This window comes from Rutidosis leptorrhynchoides, chromosome 4 (assembly GCF_046630445.1).
Source record: "Rutidosis leptorrhynchoides isolate AG116_Rl617_1_P2 chromosome 4, CSIRO_AGI_Rlap_v1, whole genome shotgun sequence".
In the NCBI taxonomy this organism is placed as follows: domain Eukaryota; kingdom Viridiplantae; phylum Streptophyta; class Magnoliopsida; order Asterales; family Asteraceae; genus Rutidosis; species Rutidosis leptorrhynchoides.
The window spans coordinates 342395170-342417466 of record NC_092336.1 but is presented as its reverse complement, the minus strand read 5'-3'; the positions used below and the strand labels follow the sequence as shown (position 1 = coordinate 342417466).

The window sequence follows — 22297 nt, the reverse complement described above, 5'->3', positions numbered from 1 at the left end:
GGAGTGATATGTGGTTGTTTGATTACACAGATGAGAAGATAGATAAATGGTTGGTGTACTAGTATTAGATATATACATATATAAAATAGGTAGTGGATGGAAATCTTTCAATTAATCACAGTATCCATTAAATCACGAATGAAATGTAATAAATCAAATGGGAATGAATGAACCCAAACACAGTACCATAATTTAAGATCATGTGAAATTCATTTGTTGGTATGCTACCGAAAGTTTTTCATGGACTATTATATCGTGCTCCGTTGTAATTCAGTAGCGGATAAAAGTACACTGAAGAATGTATTTATTTAATTTAGTCATTAAGTGTATAACATGTGAAAAAAGGTTCGTCCATTATTTATTTTACTACACTCACAAGCTCGCATCTTACTTATTTAATATCAGTCGAAACATCAAACGAGTATTACAATCATTTAATGTTTATTTTTAATATACCTTATATATATATATATATATAAATATATTTTAAATAATAATTATTATAATATCCTATTTTTATATTATTAATTTTAATAACAACAGCATATAATACTTCAAATTATATTCCAAATTATTACATATATATATACACACATATCTATTTATAATTAATTGTTCGTGAATCGTCGGGAATGGTCGAAGGTCATTTGAATATATGAACATCATTTCAAAATTTTCTAGTCTCAACATTACATACCTTGCTTATCGTATCGAAATCATATAAAGATTAAGTTTAAATTTAGTCGAAAATTCCCGGGTCGTCACACCAGGTTACTGATCAGTTCCAGAAAACAGTAAGTAAGGTGTTCCGGTGGGTTCTTGGTGCTTGATGCTCATCACGGTTCTCATCCTTGATGCTTATAACTTCAAGTGTACAACTTGTTGATGTGTTTGCAACATCTTAACCAAGTTTTAATCATCATAACACTAGTGTAAGTCTAAGATATGTAGCATAACTCAATTAAGGGTTGTAACTAGTTTGATGAACCAAAGTTACATCAAGATCTTAGATCCGACACATACATGAGTTTTAATAGTAATATTAAGCTACAAACTTGAAAGTAAACTAAATAATCAAGATCCTAAGTTGTAGAACTTAGATCTTAGCTAGATCTTAAAGATCCTAGACTAGAAAGTCTAGATCTAGTGTTCTTAAGTTAGATCCTAAGTTATAGAACTTGGATCTTCACTTTAATGAAACCATAAGTTATGAAACTTAGATTTTCATCTTGTAAAATGTATATAAGCTTATAAGCTCTTATTTTCAAAAAAATTAGAAGACCATAAGCTATAGAAACTTAGATCTAACATAAGTGTGTGAAGTTATAACTAGAAAGTTATATTTCCATGTTCTTGAACTTATAAAGTTAACTTTAGTTTCAAGAAATATGAGATCAAGTTTAACTAGTAATACTTGACCAAATTAACAATATTACAACTTTAAAGTACTTACAAAAGAAAGAAATAAACTAAAGTTACAAGTATTATGTTCATGTTTGTTTCATACTTAAGAAGATTCAAGTCAAGCTTGGATCTTAAGAATTTAAGTCTACAAAACATGAACACAAGTATGATTATAAAGTTTATGAACTTTAAATCTTATAACATTTAAGTGTAGAACCATAAACTAACAAGTTTAGATTCTTGTTCTTGGTTCTTCATCAAACAAAAGAGGAAGTAACCAAGATTACATGAAGATACAAGTTATAGAACTTGATCTTTAACAACAACAAACAACAATAAACTACAACTAGTAAATGATGATGATGGATGTCGATTTTAAGGAGAAAAAGAAAGAAGAAATAAAGTTTGTAACTTACAAAGTTTGAGAGAAATATGAGAGCAAATGAAAGTGTGTAAGTATGTGTGTGTAAATGTGAGATAATACTTGCAAATAAGTAACCAAAAAAAAAAGTATGAACTCTCCCTCCCATCATAGTTGGCCGACGGTTTGGGCACAAAAGGGGAAAGGTCAAAAGCTCACTTTCATGCATGGGGGAAAGGTGTAAGCTTAGAATGGTATAAAGTTAAATGTATGGAGAAGAGTTTCTAGCATGCTTGTAGTATTTGTCTCATCATTAACTTAATTAATCTAAGTTTATCATTAATAAGTTACTAGCACAAAAGTGGGCTCCTAATTAATCCATCAAGTAAAGTAGGGTGGGCTTCCAAGTCCATTAATACAAGCTCAAGTCCAAGTATGTAGCAATTAAATAAACAAAGCCCAAGTAATTAACTATTTGCATTAGTTAATTAAAAATAATTATTAATAATTAATTATGAATGTAAATAATATTGGAAATATTATTCGTGAAAAGTACGTGTGTCACAAAGACAAGTCGGGCCATGTAAAGTCAAATACGGCAACAAGTAAATGTATAAAAATACATTTATTAAAACACAAGCATTAATAATAAATTATTAATAATAAAAGTTGAAAAATCCAGGGTCGTTACAACCACCAACCTCCACCACCACTAACCACCACGACCAACCACCTATCAAACACCACCACCAACCACCACCAACCACTACCACCAACCTCCACCACCAACTACTACACGCCACCACCACCACCCACTACATCCACTACCCACCATAACCACCCACCGCCACTACCACTACCACCACCCACCACCACCCATCACCACCACCACCACCAACCTCCACCACCCCCAACCACCACCATCACCACCAACCACCACCAACCACAAACTACCACCCACCACCACCGCCAACCACCACCACCACGTACCACCACCACCCACCACCAACAGCCACCACCCGCCACCATCTGCACTTCTTTGAGGCATTTAATCAAACAGTAGGTGTGGATCAATCAAATGACCAATCATTCATCTAATCATCTCTACAAAAATTTTGCCAGGTTCTTCATTATTGATGTTGATTTCAAATTGTAATCAATAAACAAGAAATAAAGTAAACAAAAAAAATACTACTTGATTGAATATGCTGGAAAAGTAATTAGAAAAGCTCACCTCATCTTCACAAGCTTAAACATCTAACGTGCAGCTTATATCATATATTTTTGAAGTTTGAATAGCTTCAGATGCTTCATGAACAACCGTTTGCAATGGGCAGTAACTTCGGTTCAAATATGATCGAAGAGATTTTTTTTACAATTGCAAAGGTTTTTGAGATGTGATATGCAATTTATTTAGCAGAAGCTTGCAACTGAACTTTGAATTCATGATAAAAGAGACACAAGTAGAAAGAAAAGTAGCAGGCGGCGTGAAGAGTTGAAGGCTCGAGGTTATTCGAAAAAGAAGAAAACGCGAGGTGTGGGGGTTTTTTAGGGTTTAGAAGAAGACGATTTGTTTTTAAGATGTAGTGATCACTCCATATCTATTTTATTCCATTAATTATTTAATTTTAAATTAATTAAGAATTATAACATCATATACATGGTCTCTAAATTTTTATTTTTTTATTTTTTATTTTTTTCAATGGAGGAAAAAACATATTTATGATGTCATCATTTTAAAAAATTAAAAGAAACTATAGATTATAATATAATTATAATTATAATTATATGATATGATTTTTTTGTTTAGGTGAAGAATCTAGTATAATGCTATTATAGGATATAGGACATTGTAATGATCAGAAGGATGAGAAACTTTATTCTTTATTTGCCTTGAATACTTGAATACTTGATATTCTTTACTTGTTCTATAAAAAGATAGACATTGTTTTCGTACTATATTGTTATGGTAATAATAATTTATCAACTTTATTGACCTTTAGTTAATAATCATCACAAAATAGTCTACTAGTTAGGGTCTTGATATTCTCAAAGACGTGTTCAAACCTCAATAGCAACATATTTTGTGGCGATAAGAGAAAATAGTTAGAAACGGTTACGAGATACCCCAATTAGTTCGTGTGCATCTTATAAAAATATTCTCCTTCCCCGACTATTATGAACAAAAAAATCATATCCATTTTCTCGTTTATTAACCTTCTAGGTAAATGTTTTCATCTATTTAACAACATAAACACCAAAAAAAATACAGTTGGAAGTAGAAGAAGGTTCAAGCTCTAAGAAACCATTAACATTGGACACAGTGATGAAGTCTAGGAAATTTTTTACTGGGGAATTATTTTTTTTTTTTTTTAAACTTAGGTACCTTTTTTGTTAAAATATGAAGGTTTTTTTGACAAAATATGGAGGTTTTTGGACAAAATATTGAGGTTTTTGGACAAATTTTGAATGTTTTTGGGGAAAATACGAAGGTTTTGGGGCAAAATATGAAGGTTTGGGGAATAAAAATTCACCGGGAGAAAAATCGAAAAAATTTGCACTAAAAATTACAAATCCACTAGAAGCGGGCGCTCACCTTACCCCTTCATAAGTTCGCCCGTGATTGGACAACATAAATATATTAGAACATGTAATACATAATAAAGAATCAACCCTCCCTAAATTTTCAACAGTAGCTATTGCAAAAGCCAACAAAATGAAGGGCAAATAGTCTTGAAAAATAACATAAATAAAACTAATATGACTTTCTATGATTGCTTAAAAGGATTATATATTTCAATTTCGAACCCAAAAAAGATTATGATTTATTAATACGTGAAATTGGGGCAACTTGTGCACACGTGACATTATTTTTTTTTAATCTAAAATGATGATGATGTGTTTAATCCTTGTGTATATACAATTTAACACATGCAATCCACATGTGCATCTAAGTTATATGCACATTTTTATAAATGTTGAATCCTAAAATTAGGTTTAGGTCGTGAGTTTCATCCCCTTTCTCCCAAACGAATTTTTCACTATTTTCTTCAAGTTCGACAACTGTTTTCTTCAAGATCGACAACCTCATTTGTGAATACAAAGATGAGTAACTTTTGAATGGAAACATTTGCCTAAAAGATCAATAAATGGGTAAAAGGAAAAGGTCTTCTCTCTTCATATTACTAGGGGAAAATATAATATTTCTATCACGTGCAAGCGACTTAACTATGTTATTCCGTAACCGTTTCAAACCCACTACGATATCAGCACATAACTACTAAGCTATTTTGTGATGATTCTAAAAGATCATTGATGTGTCTTCGATCATAGGCAAGATAGACAACCGCCTAGGGCTAAAAAATTTAGAAGGACCCAAAATTTTGAATATTTAAATCTTTTTTTCAATATATTTAATTAAATCAAATAAAAAATTATCAATTAAAGTTAAAATATCCTGTTTTTAATAGTTAAATACAATTTAAGTAAATAAATAGATATATTGGAGTATTACTTTTTATGTGTGGTAAAAAATTTTAACGTATATGTGAGCTCATTTTTATTTTCGTTTAGAGCCTTTAAATTATTGAGACGACCCTGTTAGATCAAGGAAGCTGATAAATTAATAAAACAGTAGTAAAGAAAAGAATATCCATCCTTTCATAGAACAAGTCAAGAATATCAAGGATTAAAGGCAAATAAAGAACAAAGTTTCTCATCCAGATCATTAGAATGTCCTATAATAGCATTATACTAAGGTTCTTCACCTATAGGAATATGAATATGAATATGAATATATATTAAAGAAGAAAAGTAATTGCAACCTTTTGTAACTTGTGTAACAGAAGTGACTTGCTTCTATATGTACATTCCTTTGATGCAATTCCAGTAATAATCATACGAAAATATCATTTTTTGTACATGCTTCCAAACATCTTGCATACCGACCGCACTGTATAATTTTTGAATTATTTAAACACGATTTAGAAGTTGTCTAAACTTTTTGAGAGGAGCTGAAAATGTCACATATCTAACCACTTTCATATGGTTATTGCCAACAAAAGGAGCAGAGCAGTGCAGTCTACACGGGTAAGATAAACTGCTTATCACCTTCTAAGCTTTCTTGTTAATTATTTTCGTTTGCATATCAACCATGAATATAAATCCAAACAATGTGTTTTTCTTTAAAATTACCACACACATAATCATGAATATATATATATATATATATATATATATATATATATATATATATATATATATATATATATATATATATATATATATATATATATATATATATATATATATGTGGTAGGATCGAGAGGGAAGTAACCAATCGGGGGAAAGCGGGGGGAAGCAAATTTTTTTTTCCGTTTTTTGAAAAAACTTTGTTCACGAACATTATAGATTGGATGAAAATATGAACATTTAATAAAGACATTTTGTGATAAATGTTTTTATTTTGGCGGGAAAACGCTCGAAGAAGTAATATATAACAATTATCGTGTTTTTCAAGCATATGTTGAGGTTTTAGATATTAGGGTTTATATATTAGGGTTTAGATATTAGGGTTTATAGGGTTTAGATATTAGGGTTTAGAAATTTAGGGTTTAGGGTTTAGATTTAGGGTTTAAATTTAGGATTTAGATTGAGTTTTTAACACGAATGGTTTAGAGTTTAGGGTTTGGGGTTTAGGATTTGGTGTTTTGGCTTTATGGATTAAACCCAAAACACCAAACCCTAAACCCTAAACCCTAAACCATAAACTCTAAATCGGGCTAAATTTTACTTCACAAAACATGAAAAAAAAAAAAAAAAAAAAAACATTAACATTCTTCACGAACAATATTATCTCTAATGTTATTTTTGTCGATCGTTTTCCAGCCAAACTAATAACATTCATAACGAAGTGTCTTTTCTAAATGTTCATATTTTCATCCAATCTATAATGTTCGTGAACAAAGTTTTTTCAAAAAACGAAAAAAAAAATTTGCTTCCCCCGATTGGTTACTTCCCCATTGATCCTGCCATATATATATATATATATATATATATATATATATATATATATATATATAGGATTTCTATCGAACGATAGAGGTGACATCTTATACGATAACTAAATATCAATTATTTAAATCTACCTAACCATGTTCCTTGAAAGCTGCGTTCACCATTATTTGAACCACTCGCACTTAGAGCATACTTTGACTTACATATTTGATAAGGTTCATGTTTAATATATTCTTTTCTGATCTCGTCACGTTAGCTAAGTGAATAATCTATGAATGAAGGTCGTAAGCTAGAATCTCGATTTGATGAATCCAATTTTAACTCCTTTAAATTTGATGCATCAATTTTTTTGTAGTTTTAACTACTGAAGATTTTTCATAAATATTATCATCATCAACATGTGATAGTGTTATTACTAACAATTTTATATAACATTAATTACTTACTGTTGTGATTGTTGATAATCAACATTCATTAACTCGAATATATCAAATATTATTCTTTTTAAAATCATGTTTAACTTAAGATCATCAAAGAAAATTATATTTTTAAGTAATACTTTAACTTAAATAAAACTAATTATCATAACTAAAATCAAATCAATATGAAAGTAATAACCATCAAATATTAATAAATAACAACGATATTCATAAACAAGATCGTTCATAGAAAAATAAGTCATTTATTAAACAACAATACTCAATCCCACATGTTTAGGGAGGAGATGAAATGTAGACAATCATTCCTCTATCTCATAATAAAGAGAAGTCATTTCTCCACTCAGAATGAAACACTCTGATAGTATAGAAAGTTCCCCTATCTCCGTTCGACGGATGAAGAGATTGCTTTCAAGGAGACCTCTGGCCAAAAAGTAGATTTTTTTTGTAAAAAATAGGAAAATAAGAAAAAAATAAAAAGATAGCGCCATGTAGAATCAAAATCAATTTTTAAATTCTGCCTGAACGATTAATTTATGCTCTAAGCGCCAGTCAAGCCCCTAATAAATCAACGCTTGCTGATGACTCAAATAATAGGGCCATATTTGAAAAAGTTTAGCTTGGCAAACAGTTATCTAGTAAAAGATCAAATGCCCACACAAAGTTCTGTACCCGTAGGACGGAGCAACACCCAATGAACCACAAAATTAATGCGAGTGGATCCCAAAGGCGGCTATATAGTTCATCTCACATTGCATGCGCGACAAGAGAGTATTTTCGTCATTTTGACTTTCTTTTTTCTAGTTCAGATGGTTATTAATGTTAATTAAATTCATGACATACATATTAACAATCATCTTGATAAATGTTATAATTTACTACTCCTTTTGTCTCAATTTATTAGGTCAAATTTTTATTTTGAAATGTTCTAAATTAATAATAATACACTTTGTATTTCAACTAATGAGAAGAATTTATTCTGAAAAAAAAAGAAGATATTTTATTGGTAAAGAATAGAGTTATTGGGATTTCTTAAATATTTTGTCTCTGGACTATTAAATTGAGAATGAGAGAGTACTTTATAGCACCCAAAATACGTGAAAATATTAACTAACCACACCATTAGTGGTACATTTAGTAATTCGACGGAGGCAAAACATTCAAAAATTGTAATAAATAACATATTAAACTAAGATGATGAAACTTTAACATATAGGTTCGCCCCTGCTCATCACGATGAATGTTTGAAAAATCACATAAAGTTGAGATTCATTATGTCTGAGTTAATATTCACTGTGAATGTAGTTGAGAAAAAAGAAAAAATAAATAAAATAAAAACGTGCAGACCGGAAAGATCAAATACCTGAGTAGCAATAATAACAGATGCATGGGACGAGAAGAGATTGATAACTCTTTTCGTCTTTATCTCAATTCCAATTTTAAGCAAACACTTACCAAAATCAAGATTACAAAATTCTAGCTTCGCCATTGGTTGTGGATTTAAATCCCCACAACGAACATGTGTAATCTTTGATCTTCAATTCAAATAAAGAATAGACAATTTGATTTAAAACCATGATCCTTATGACCGGAAGCTAAACGATTAACTTATAATAATGTCATCACTGTGGTTTCATTATCTTATCTGCTCTTGTTATTTCCCCACCAGGAGGATCTTTCGACAATAACACAATTTCGCTTCGGAAGAAATGGATGTGGTGATAGGTTGTGCTGGCAATCTTATAGCTAAAATTGGAGAAACACTTTTTGTCGAAACTAGCCGTCACCTGGGATACGTGTTATACTGTAAAAACTACCTTAAAAGTCTCAAAGAACAAGTAGAGAAACTAAAGGCCAAATCAGATGGAATCATGATAGAAGTTGAGGATGCAAGAAGAAATGGAGAAATTGTTGCACCTGAAGTTGACCAATGGTTTGCATATGTAGATATAGTTTGTGAAGAATCTATGAAATTTCTTGAAATCGAAGTTCAAGAAAAAAAAACTAGTTGGTTTCCAAATTTAAAACGACGGTACATTTTAGGCAAAACGGCAAAGAAAAAAATAGAGAAGGCTGCTTGGTTAAAAGTCGAAACGTTTCATAAAATATCATACCCTGCACCTCCATTAGAAGTAGGAGAGATATCGAATAAGAATTTTAGAAACTTTGAATCGAGAATACCAACTGCAAATCAGTTGATGGAGTGGTTAAAGGATGACACGAAACGTATTATTAGTATATGTGGTATGGGCGGATCAGGTAAGACTACGTTGGTGAAAGAAGTTGCGAGGCGTGTAAAAGGCGAGAAATTGTTTGATGATATTGTGATGGCGGTTGTGTCGAAAGAACATGATTTGAAAAATGTTCAAGAAGATTTGGCAAAATGGTTAGGGTTAAGATTCAAATCTACAACGTTAGAAGGACGAGCGAATGAATTATGGAAACGGTTACTTAAAAGCAAAAAGGGGAATCTAGTGATACTTGACGACGTGTGGACACATGTCGATTTGAAGAGTATCGGGATTCCGTTGGGAAAAGAATACAATAACTGCAAAGTGATTTTGACTTCAAGAAGCGTTGAGGTGTGCAAAGCAACGGGATGTAATGAAATTATACACCTTGATGTACTAACACAATCGGAAGCTTTGACTCTTTTTGAAGAAATGGTTGGCGATTCGCTACAAAACTATCCAGAACGGTGTGAAATTGCATCTGAAATTACGAAAAAGTGTGGTGGTTTACCTATTGCAATAGTAGGTGTTGGTAGGGCACTAAAAGACAAAAGAAAAGAAGCTTGGAACTATATGCTGCAAAAGCTGCAACAGGCTATTGTACCGGAAAACACTGAAGGCATGAAGGAAGAAATTTATAAGTCTATTCAAGTAAGTTATGATCTTTTAGAAGATGAAGAAGCGAAAAAAATCTTTATTTTGTGTTGTTTGTATCCGGAATATGCAAATGTGTCGCTAGAAGCGTTGGCGCGAAATGGGTTTGGGTTGGATCTTTTCAGGGGTGTGGACTTATTGATGCAAGCAAGAGATAGAGTACACGCAATTACCGATCAACTTAAAAGTCGTTTTCTGTTATTAAGTGGTGATAGAAAGTCAACGGTCAAAGTACACAATGTTGTACGTGCGGTTGGAATATCAATTGCAACTACGTCGTCGTCGAAATTAAACATGAAACAACAATTCAGTGCAGTAGTCATACACGAGGATAAATGGCCTAGACTAATTAGGACCAGTGTTGATTTCAATGCCATCTCGTTAGTATCAAATGAGATATCTGAGATTCCTTCGAGATGGTTAAATTTCGACAAAGTTGAACTTTTTCAACTGTCATGTCCAAAGTTAGTACCATTAATGAAGTTGGACCCGGTTTTTGAGGAAATGAAGAAACTACGAGTCGTTGAAATGTGGAACATGTCGGTATCGTCACTATCATCGTTAATAGTTTCTTTGCCTCGACACATTTATGCTTTGTGTATGGACTGCAAAATGGAAACTATTGGAGATATTAAAAGTGAAGAGTTTGTTGATCTTGAGATATTGAGCTTGGGCAATTGTGATATTCAAGAGTTGCCTCTGCAAGTTGGAAAATTTGTTAATTTGAGGTTGCTAGATTTAAGTCGTTGTCATTCACTTCAAAGGATCGCGCCAGGTGTCATTTCAAGTTTGTCGCAGTTGGAAGAATTAGACACGGGACCAAAGTGGTGGGGAGACGAGGAAAATGATGCAAGCATCACCGAACTAGAATCTTTAACTTATTTGATATATTTAGGGATACGAATCAAATCTTCGAGTTTCCTTCCTAAACGCTCAATTTTTCAAAAACTACAACGTTACGTAATTTCTGTAGGAGTTCATCTCGAAAAGATTCCGTCTTTCAACAACAGAATGCTTTTGCTACGGCTCGAGAGTACTGATACGCATTTAGGAGGTGGGATCGAAAAGTTATTAAGAAAAAACGCTGATCAAAAAGTATTCTTGACAGGTGACGGTATTAAAATTGTGCTAAAGGAGCTAGTTTCAAATGGTTTTCAGCAAGTGAGAAATTTAACTGTTGAATGCTGCAACAGTCAAGAAACAGAATATCTTTCAGATTACAATTACTCGTCGGATAGTTCTGGCGTCTTTAATAATTTGGAGAAACTACGTATCGAAAAGATTCGGCATTTAAAAGGAATATTACGTGATGAAGTCCAAGGGCTCCCGGTCGCATCATTTTCAAGGTTACGTAAGATTCGTCTGTCAGTCATACCTGAAATGACCCACCTGTTTACACAGTCGGTAGCAACGAATTTGGTGCAACTCGAAAGCATTAATATTCAATTTTGTCATATGATGGAACAAGTTATTTCAATCCAAAGATCTTCTATTACTACCGAAAAAGAAAGGATTGCGTTCCTTAAGCTAAAAGAAGTAATCCTTTTCGAATTAAATCGGCTTACTTTTTTCTGTCGAGGGATTCATCACGTCGAGTTTCCCCAACTCAGAGTTCTGCGACTTCGTCGGCTTAAAGATTTAAGAACTTTCTCTTGCGAAGAGGCTGCCAGTCGCCCAGGACCCGTCTTTGATGATAAGGTATGAATTTTCTTGAACAAGTAAGTTTGTTGACATGGCCTAAAACCTGGCCCGAAACGCAGCCCCAATGCGGCACCAAAACCAATCAACCCAAGACTAACCTACTAACCAAACACCAACCCTCCAAACTAAACATGTTTGACTCAAAACCAACCAGCCAACTATTAGGAATAAAACACGTGAGCCCTAACAAGACATGATAACCCTAAGTTATCAAACCCACTAACAATAAACGGATTAAAGTGAAAAACACCAAGAAATTAGCAAAAAACGATAAAGACAAGAGAATTTAACGAGGTTATATGTAATTACGAATGATTAATTTAATCATCGGCCACCAAAGAGAGTTCTTTTATTGATAATTTTCGTGGATACATGTATGAGTTACAATAGGATGCTTAAATACGCAAAAAAATACAAGGAAATAACTTTGGGAGCAAGAAACGCGTTTTCTAGAAAATTCTCCCGTCTAGCCCCGACTCTTGATCGCGAGTCACCATGCATAACCAATCTCGCGATCGCGAGATGCATGTCGAGCAGAAACTCCAGTAGCGAATTTGGAAATCGCGATCTCGAACCTTGTGCGGCAATTTTTGACTTTTTGATTCCTTGTTTAACTCGATTCGCACTCCTAACAATCTCCCACTCGAAAAGACATTAAACAACACCCATCTTAACCTAACATAATCATAATCATCATCTTCATCCCACAAAAACAACTCGACCAGCTAATTACACCTCCTTTTGATACAGTCGGATTTGCATCTGAGTCACGCCGCACTTCACCCGATAAACTTCGAGCAAGTGAAGTCTTTCGACACCAAAAAATACCGCTGGGCTATAATTCGACCCTTTTGTTACTAGCTTAGGAAACAAGAACTTCTCTTTGGCTATGGCACCTACCTCCTTAAGTTTGGAGATAACTGGTCGTTTGAGTCCGACCCGACCTAATTAACTCCATCGCCTAAGCAATCCACCCATACACAATATCATCCACCTGATTTAACTTTCTAATAAAGAATAAACCCTGCGGTAGAACGAACACATGGACATTACCGATTAAGACCTTGCACGAGAGCACTTTCGCACACTTAATCGCCCACATTAACACATTTGCTTTCACCATTGGAGCACCGACCATATACATGCGCACGTCTTTTGACAAACCCGATTTTCCATCCCGAGCCAACTCCCACTGTACGGATGTATCATTAACCATTACTCTTAAGAAAACTTCTTGTTCATCAACCTCGGTCGACCGCAACAAAGTTGAAGTTGGAGAAGATCTACCCGAAGTAACGAAGACTCTAGAGTGTACCCAATTCGATCCGAATCTCCACTAGTTTCAACTCCACTTGAGCTCCCACTCAAACAAGATCACTCAACAATACTTGAAAGCATCATCACGCTAGGACTTTTAACATCCATAAAATCACCTAGCCATTCCTCCTTAGGAACTTCAACCATATACATGGTTCCCCTTATATACCCACGAGCAACCACATAATCTCCTTTAAACACTACCCACTTTTGATCTCCAAATAGGACATGACAATTATTGTCATCCAATTTCCCAACCGAAATCAACCGACTCTTGAGCTTTGGAACGAACCACACATCCTCAAGATCCAAGCATAATTCATGTGTCTAACCAAGTGTACTCACATTCGCAACTCAAACCCTACCGGAGTATTCCTTGAAGTTCACCATCTCGTTCATGTATAAGGTGACTTGATACGAGGCACCTGAATCTAAAACCCAAGATTCGTTAAGAAGATCTTCTTGGCACATCACCGCATCTTCAATCACTGTAGTCACCATGCTCTCACCCGACTTAAGACTCGGGCACTTTGACTTATAGTGACCAACTTGTTGACAATTCCAACACACTACGTTCTTGCTCCGTGATGGACTTCTTGACCTAGCCCATCCCCGAATAACACTTAGAACCGAACTCAAACTCCCATTCGAATCTTTCCTACGAATACCTTCGTTGAGAATCAAATTCCGGATTCCTTCAAAAGTTAACTTAGTAGTTCCGGATGAACCACTAACTGTCGTTACTGTACTGGCCCAACTATTGGGCAATGAAGATTGCAAAAACAATGCCTTAAGCTCATCATCAAATTTAAAATATACCGATTTCAACCGAGTTAAAATCGAATTAAATTCGTTAATATGATCCGCCGCCGAGGAACCCTCCATCATCCTAGCATTCACCAATTGCCGAATCAAGAAAACTTTGTTCAAAGCGGATGACTTTTCATACTTGTTGGATAACGCCCAATCAATCATGCGATTGTGGTTTGACCTACAATGTTGTAAGCAACGTTCTTGTCCTGAGAAAGTCAAATAACCCCTAGGGCTTTCCTATCCAACAACTCCCACTCGCCTTGAGGCATCTCTTCCGGTTTAACACCCTTTAACGGTTGGTAAAGCTTCTTTTGATCGAGCACATCTTCAATTTGCATCTTCCAAAAGCTAAAAACATTCTCATCAAACTTATCAATCTTCACATCATTCTTTCTCGCCATTGTTCCCGTAAAACCAAACCTGGGCTCCGATACCGCTATTAGGAATAAAACACGTAAACCCTAACAAGACTTGATAACCCTAAGTTATCAAACTCACTGATAATAAACGGATTAAAGTGAAGAATGCGAAGAAAATAGGAAAAATGATAAAGATAAGAGAATTTAATGAGGTTATATGTAATCACGAATGATTACTTTAATCCTCGGCCACCAAAGAGAGTTCTTTTATTGATAATTTTCGTTTGTCATGTATGGGTTACAATATGATGCTTAAATTGGAAAAACAATACAATGAAATAGCTTTGAGAGCAAGAAACCGCGTTTTCTAGAAAATTCTCCCATCCAGCCACAACTCACGATCACGAGTCTCCATGCATAACCAATCTCGCGATCGCGAGATGCATGTCGAGCAGAAGCTCCAGTAGCGAATTTGGAAGTCGCGATCTCGAACCTTGTGCAGCAATTTACGACTTTTTAATTCCTTATTTAACTCGATTCACACTCCTAACACTAACCTGAAAAACAATCCATGGACATGCAAAGATTGATTCATTTGACCTGAAACCAACTTGCCCACCCATCTGCACGTTTGACTGGTTTACCTAAATGGCTAATACTGGAAATGTCTAATTTGATTACTTTGGACCCACTAACCCGTTTATAGAATTAGTTCAGGTTTGATATTTCAACCCATAAACATGAATTGAACCCACCAACCTGTTGGCCAAATAAGGTCAGGGTCCATCAACGATCATGTCCAAAATTTGTACAGTGTCCATATCGCTTAAAATATATAACCATGTGAGATATGTGTTCTTTACTGTGATGTTATAGGTCTCATTTCCTAGTTTGGAGACACTTGTAGTGTCTGAACTAGATAGCATTGTGGAGTTATGGCCCAACCAACTGGCACCTACCCAATTTGGTAAGCTAAAGTCTCTAAGAATCGAGAAATGTCACAAACTAGTGAAAATATTCCCGTCGGATTTGGATACACTTTTTCCGAAATTGGAAAAGTTGGAAGTGGAGAAGTGCGATTCATTGGAGCAAGTTTGGGGATCTAAAAGGGTACAAATCAGAAACTTGAAAAGTGTATATATTTACGAGTGTCCGAAATTGAAAAACTTGTGCTATATCTACACATTCAAAGGTCTTTTGAATCTCCAGATTTTGGATTTATCAAGTTGCAAGATGATGGAAGGAGTTGTTTTCGATGACGATAGAGATGAAAATTTAGATGCAGTTGTTTCTGCAGTTAACAAACTGGAACAACTCACGCTTGCAAATCTACCAAATCTTAACTATTTCTCCAATACTAAATGTTATATTGGACTGCCAGAACTAAATCAAGTGACTGTCAAGAGTTGTCCAGATATCTGTACATTCTCTGAAGGTTCAGTTGTCACACAGAGGCTCAAGTTTGCATTGATTGATGGTGAAGAAACATGGAAGGGTGACCTCAATAGTACAATCCAACACAGGTTTTCTATTAAGAAGACTAGGTATGTTTTACTCAAATTCTTTAATACACAAATCCTACAAATCATCGTGTAATTATATTCTTGTTACAAACCATCAACAATCGATTTTTTGATGACAGGTATCTGGAGTGGATACTCGGTTATATGAAAAGATAAATTTGAACACATAATAGCAGATAAGGAACACTTGAAGCTTCAAAGATAGTTGATGGTCTGTAAATAACTGATAACATCGTGTGTGAGACTTCATTTTTATTACTTATATATGTTTATGCATGTCAACATTACGTAAAAAAAATAAATAATAAAAATAATTACCAACTTCGATCAGCTTTGTTTATCTTACTTAGTTTTAGGACCCGTTAAATCACGAGTTTGTTAAAGAAAAACACAAAAGAACTTGATGAATGAAAGTTTATATAAAAGACATACTTTATGATTTATAATATGATATGAGTTAATGTTAAAAGAAAGGAAATGACATAATAAAACCGAGTTACCTTACGATGAATAATTCCAACTCTTACAATTCTCTATAGTACTCCCAACATTCATACAGTTATAACATATAAATACATTCGGTATATTAATATTATTACACTTTACTTTGAAATTGCAATGCAATGCTAATGCTATATGGTACAAGAGTTGCCTACATATTATCACATATCACGCCGGGGCGGAACATGGTGGAGACAGGGCGGGGCATCCACCCTAGCTAGATTTTTTTTTTTTTTTTTTAAATTTACACTAAAAAAAAATTTATACTAAAAAATAAGGTTTTTTTTTTTGTGTTCGCCACAGCTTCAATGAAAAAATTAAGTAAATTTTTGCCCTCGCCCCATCTGTGTTCGGGTTCAAGTTCCGCCACTAATATCACGGTGTATGAAAATTGCATAATCAAAATAAAATTGAATATCCTTGGTCTTGTCTAGAATTCTTATGGGTCGAAATGAGCAAAAAAGGCCAAAGCGAATATTGTCAATTACTCAAATTCAATTTATATTCAGGTTACCAAATGGGTCCAAAACATATAAAGTCAGTTTTAAAGCAATTATATATGAGTCAAACAATAATAAATTGATGTTATTACAATAAACAGTTGAAGAGTTAACCTTCTTTTGTCTATCATCTAAGGATGGAACCATTTTCGTACTGCACGCAATTTAGCCACCAACAATGGTCAGTCGCCTGAAACCCTAAATCCAAATCTCCACTTGATTTTGTCAAAAAACGAGAACATGAATCAGAGACATCAGGTGAAAACAGGAACTTAACACAAAAATAAACAAAACGGTGATCAACTATAACAACTACAACATCACAACACAATAGATCGAGTATCAAAAATTACATGTGAAAGTCAAATAGGTTTGGCTGTGGAAGTCGAAAATAGAAGCGGATGGGTGCTCCCAAAGATTAGGTGCTGGAGATGGATATATTAGGTTTATGGTTGCAATCGCATGAGATCATATAATTGGAATGGTGGTGGAGGAGTGGAAAATTGTAAAAAGCTTGTAGACAGAAACGTAGGTGGAAGAGGCGAGAAAACAAAGCACGTGTACACTTACAAGTAAAGAACAGTGGCGACGGTTAGCAAAAAGGCTAAAATACCCTTTGTCATTATTTTAATAGTGTTAACATTAAAAAATCATGGCTCAAATGATATAAACAAGCTGGTTGTCATCCGCGTGTTGCGGCGGCCACCTGCATATATCATCATCGTACTGAGTCCATCTAATGGCTACAAAACAATACGCTATAACAAAATTATATGAAAGCTAAAATACACTTTTCATCATAATGTTTAAATAACGATAACAATATAAATCAAAAAAGGGTGAATATCATATATCCCCTCCTTAAACAACAAAATAACATATTTCCCCGACTAAACTCCTTATTATCATATTTACCCATTTTAAAATTTTAATCTCTCAAATATACCCATTTTCTTAATTTAATTATAATTAACAGATATAAAATTTTATATTCTGTAATCTATATCCATGTACGACGCGGCTTTGGGATTAAGATGATTTACAATGGACCCTAATATACTCACAAGTATGGTACGTATGCTCAGTGACATGAAAAAATACAATAACAAAATTACATTAATTGGGTAAGAGATTCACCATTCATGTGTCGTGTTTATCAAGATGGGGAAATCATCTACTTGAAGGCGTAATTTCTTATTATTTAATATTCACAGTTTGAATTTGATTATTAAAAGGGTGATGAGTAAGAGACTGTGAATCATAGGTGTTGACTGTAATTGATGGTTAATTGTAATTTTTTTATTTTCAAATATTTATATGATTTGGTTTGATTATTTAGTGATTTAATTTGATGACAATGAAAGAAATTAGTACTCCGTCTATACTATGATGTGATGATGAAGAAATCTGGGTTTAATAGAGCATGGAGTATTTGTTTTTAATGGAATTGGTAAAGAATACTAGAGTTGGAGAAACTTTAAATCTTGATTTGAGTACGATACAGAGTAAAATATAGACTTATGTTTACTGATTATAATTAAAATTAAATAATTAAATTAAGAAAATATGTAAATTTGATTAAATTAAAAAAATAGGTAAATAAGAGCACTCGGTGTCCACTAAAAAATCGACCGTGCCCCCTAAATCGACGCCGGGATAGACGGTCGGTCGACACCGGCACGGTGTCGATCCCGCTGTCAATTTCCAACCTCCAAAATTCGACGGTAAACCAAAAAGAGCCGTTTGAGGTTTTTTGAAAAATATAGCCGTTTTCAATGGTTATTTTGGCCTTTTTTCATTTTTTTTGTTTTTTAATTCTTTCTTTTTACTATATATATATACACCTTCACTTCACAACTTAAACACCAATTCACAAATCATCTTCACAACCTTTATTACAAACATGAATTTCAATTCTTCCGACCCAAATTCACCCAACTACATTTACAATGAATCAAACCCGATGGGTCGCAACTTTAATTGGCACGAATTTAACGAAGCTCATCCCGAACCCGAAAACACACAAACCCGAATACCACAAACTCAAATGACCCCCGAAGATTATGCTAGTTGGATGGAATGGCAAAAGGAAAAAAGTTTGCAACGATCACAACAATCATTCACTCGATCTTTTGAAGACGAGGTTCCGACACCAACATCCGAAAGGACACGGGCAAAGGAAAGACTAAAGAAATTGAAAAAAGGCCAAGAAACACACCCGTAAACATTACTCAAAACACTTGGAACGAATGGGACGAGTTACGTTTGGCGAAAAGTTGGTCGTGATCCAATACCCCGTCCACCGGGTAAACTAAGGAGTAGTTTGTTCGTATGTGTGTTTATTTGAATAAGCGTACTCGTAGTGTTTTTTAATTTGTATTTTAGGAATGTACGTTTTTTTTATTAATGAATTATGTTTGTTTGATGTTTATTATTATTTGAGTATTTTTAACAATTAAATACAATATTTAAAAATCAATTAAAAAATTAAATCAAAAAAACCGACACTGAAATTGACACTGAAATGGACACTGTAGACACCTCCACCTTACACACTGTCAATCAATTTCAGTGTCAAAAATGGACACTGAAATTGACACTGAAAAATGGACACGAACACCTCGTGCTCTAAGTAGTTTAGTTGGGTAAATATGTTATTTATTTGTTTAACAAGGGTATATATGATAATCTTCCATCAATAAACACAGGATCAGAAAACATAATACATGTAGATGAAAGCACACTATTTAGTAAATAAGTAAAAAAAAAAAAAAAAAAAAAACGTTGACATCCTATATTTTGTTAACATTGTCGAGCACAGTTATGTTCCTCACACTCCATGACTTCGGATACACCTATTAATCACATCTCTAATTAATAAAAAAGAAGCACTTTATCATGTCCGGTTTATATCATAAAAACAATCACTATGTTGATCAATTGGTACCTGAACCGTTGAGCGTGAAACGCTGAGCGAGAAATCACATATCTTAAACTGTAATTCGCTTTGTGCTATCAGCCGACTACATACCTCCACCCATCCTGTTGATTCAAGTAAAAAAATTTATTAAGTCAAACGCGTTATATTTTTAAAATTAGTACTTAAAAGAGGGAAACAAAATTAGTACTGAAAAAAAGAAAATAAAATGCAGAAGAAAAAAAAACCTAGCCGATTATCTTTATCTTCAGTATTTTCTTATCTATAGATTAGGGATGAGATTTGTACGGATATTTGTAACGACCCAAAATATTTTGAGAAGACAATAGGAGCGCCGCTCCTAAGTTCAAGAGAGCTGCTCCTGGACGGGGAAATGAAATGGGTCTTTTATTGAAATTGTAAAAAAAGGTGAAGGTCACTTTGGTCTTTTCATATGTGGGTGTATATAAGCATGGTGACCAGATCTAGATCTCTCTTCTCACTTCATCTTTCACCTACAAACACTCTCATCCACTTTTAGTGAGAGAAACCCATTTGAGAGAGAGAAAGCTCAAATCAAGGAGGAAGAAGCTTGATTCGGGTCAAAGTGCGAGTATTAAAGTTGTTCATATAGTCACGAGCTACGTTTTGATTGTGGTGGTATGTTCTAATCTTGATTTCCTTTATTTTGATTTGATTAAGGGTTAGGGTTTGGGCTAGTGATGAACATGAAACCCTTTTGTTGGTAATTTGGGGGAGTTTGGGTAAGTTGGGTTATGAGAACCAAATAATGACTAACCTAGGGTTTTGAGGTGATGAATTGTGTTTTATGGGTCTTAATTGGTTAATAAATCACTAGCACACTTTGTGTTATAGTGAATGGGTGTTATTTGGGTGGTGGATGACCCAAATGGCTGCGTTGACCATGAAATGGGTCAAAGGAGTCTTGGGTGGCCTAAATTGCCTACTGAGTGTGAAAATGCACCAACCTTGTGTTAATAAGTTCGTTAAGACCATAATTGATAAGTGTTAAGGTTTTTGTAAAGACCCGTCCTTATCCACCTGGACAAAGTCTTCAACATTTGGTTCCATTGCGATGATCGACTCCAAGTAATGTCTCTAGTATGAGCTAATGCACAGCGGAAGACTTAATTCGTACCTGAGAATAAACATGCTTTAAAATGTCAACATAAAGTTGGTGAGATATATAGGTTTGATGCTAGCAACGTTATAACTATGGACCACAAGATTTCATGTTTATACATAATACACTCCTCGTGTATGAAAAGTCGTTGAGCACTTGGTAACCATACTTAACATTTAAATCACAGCAGCATATTCTTAAATAAACCCTACACCGTACCAAGTGTAGTAACAAAACGAAGTACTGTGCAACCGTTAAAAACTGGTCGTCCAGCCCGGTTGGGGTTGTCAGGCCCGATAGATCTATCAACAGGATTCGCGTTTACGCTCCTCACGTAAATATTAGCTACCAAGTATAAAGAAATATGCCATGGTACAACTCAACGTAGATTTTATTTTTGATCACTTGTGTCCATAACGTAAATCATTTATAAAAACAGCGCATGTATTCTCAGCCCAAAATATTTAGAGTTTAAAAGGGAACTATATACTCACCATACTGTATTTTGTAGTAAAAATACACATAACATCATTGAACACGTATAGGGTTGGCCTCGAATTCACGAACCTATATCATTTATATATATATATTAACACATATAATGGTAATCGAACAATCTATGTATCATTAATGTATTAATTGTTACTTTAGTTATGTTTTTCATTAAAAACCTAATTAACTACAATTATTAATTTTTATTGTAAAAATATTAGTATAGTTACGTTATATGTAGTAAATATGATTTTATACAACTAATTGTTATTCGATAAATAATATTGATAATAGTAGATAAAAAAAAATAATGTTTCATCTTATAACAATATAAAAAAAATGATACCTTTAATAATAATGATAAAAGAATGATAAAAGAATGATAACTTTAATAATACTTTTAATAATAATAATAATAATAATATCTTTACTGAAATGATAATTTTAATATTTTAATATTAGTAATAATAATGATTTTAATAATTGTAATAATAATAATACTTTTATAATAATGATAATAATATTAATAGTTATGAAAATAATAATAATGATGATCATAATTATAATGATAATAATAATACTTAATAACATTAATAATAATAATAATAATAATAATAATAATAATAATAATAATAATAATAATTATGATGGGAGTTAAATTAAAAGTGTATACCCTCATAATTGTTTTTCTAAAAAGAAATGGCAAAGACAAGGCTCGAACCTCCGACCTCTTGTTACTCACAAACACTCCTAACCATCTACTCCAATTCCGTTTTTCTGTTATAATTCACGATTTAATTCCCTTTAACCATGTTCGCCTGTTTTCATCCCATCAAAGTTATTCGGCCCAAACCCTTCCATAAGCCCAACATCCTAAACACTTCGGCCCAATCATGTAATTTAATGAATCCAGGTTGCATTTGGGGT

General features: G+C 33.6%; 1 protein-coding gene across 1 annotated transcript; it reads left to right on the top strand.

The window, feature by feature from the left end:
* Positions 1 to 5723: 5723 nt before the first annotated feature.
* Positions 5724 to 16033, top strand: LOC139844424 (disease resistance protein At4g27190-like). The gene is made up of 4 exons (XM_071834652.1): positions 5724 to 5854; positions 8888 to 11801; positions 15170 to 15837; positions 15936 to 16033. The coding sequence occupies exons 2-4, from the start codon at positions 8928 to 8930 to the stop codon at positions 15970 to 15972; spliced, it is 3579 nt and encodes a 1192-aa protein (XP_071690753.1). The 5' UTR covers positions 5724 to 5854; positions 8888 to 8927; the 3' UTR covers positions 15973 to 16033.
* Positions 16034 to 22297: the final 6264 nt, after the last annotated feature.

Coding starts and splice junctions, on each gene's coding strand:
- LOC139844424 (XM_071834652.1), top strand. CDS start 8,928: ATGGATGTGGTGATAGGTTGTGCTGGCAATCTTATAGCTAAAATTGGA. Junction 11,802..15,169: donor GACCCGTCTTTGATGATAAG/GTATGAATTTTC, acceptor GTGATGTTATAG/GTCTCATTTCCTAGTTTGGA. Junction 15,838..15,935: donor TTTTCTATTAAGAAGACTAG/GTATGTTTTACT, acceptor TTTTGATGACAG/GTATCTGGAGTGGATACTCG.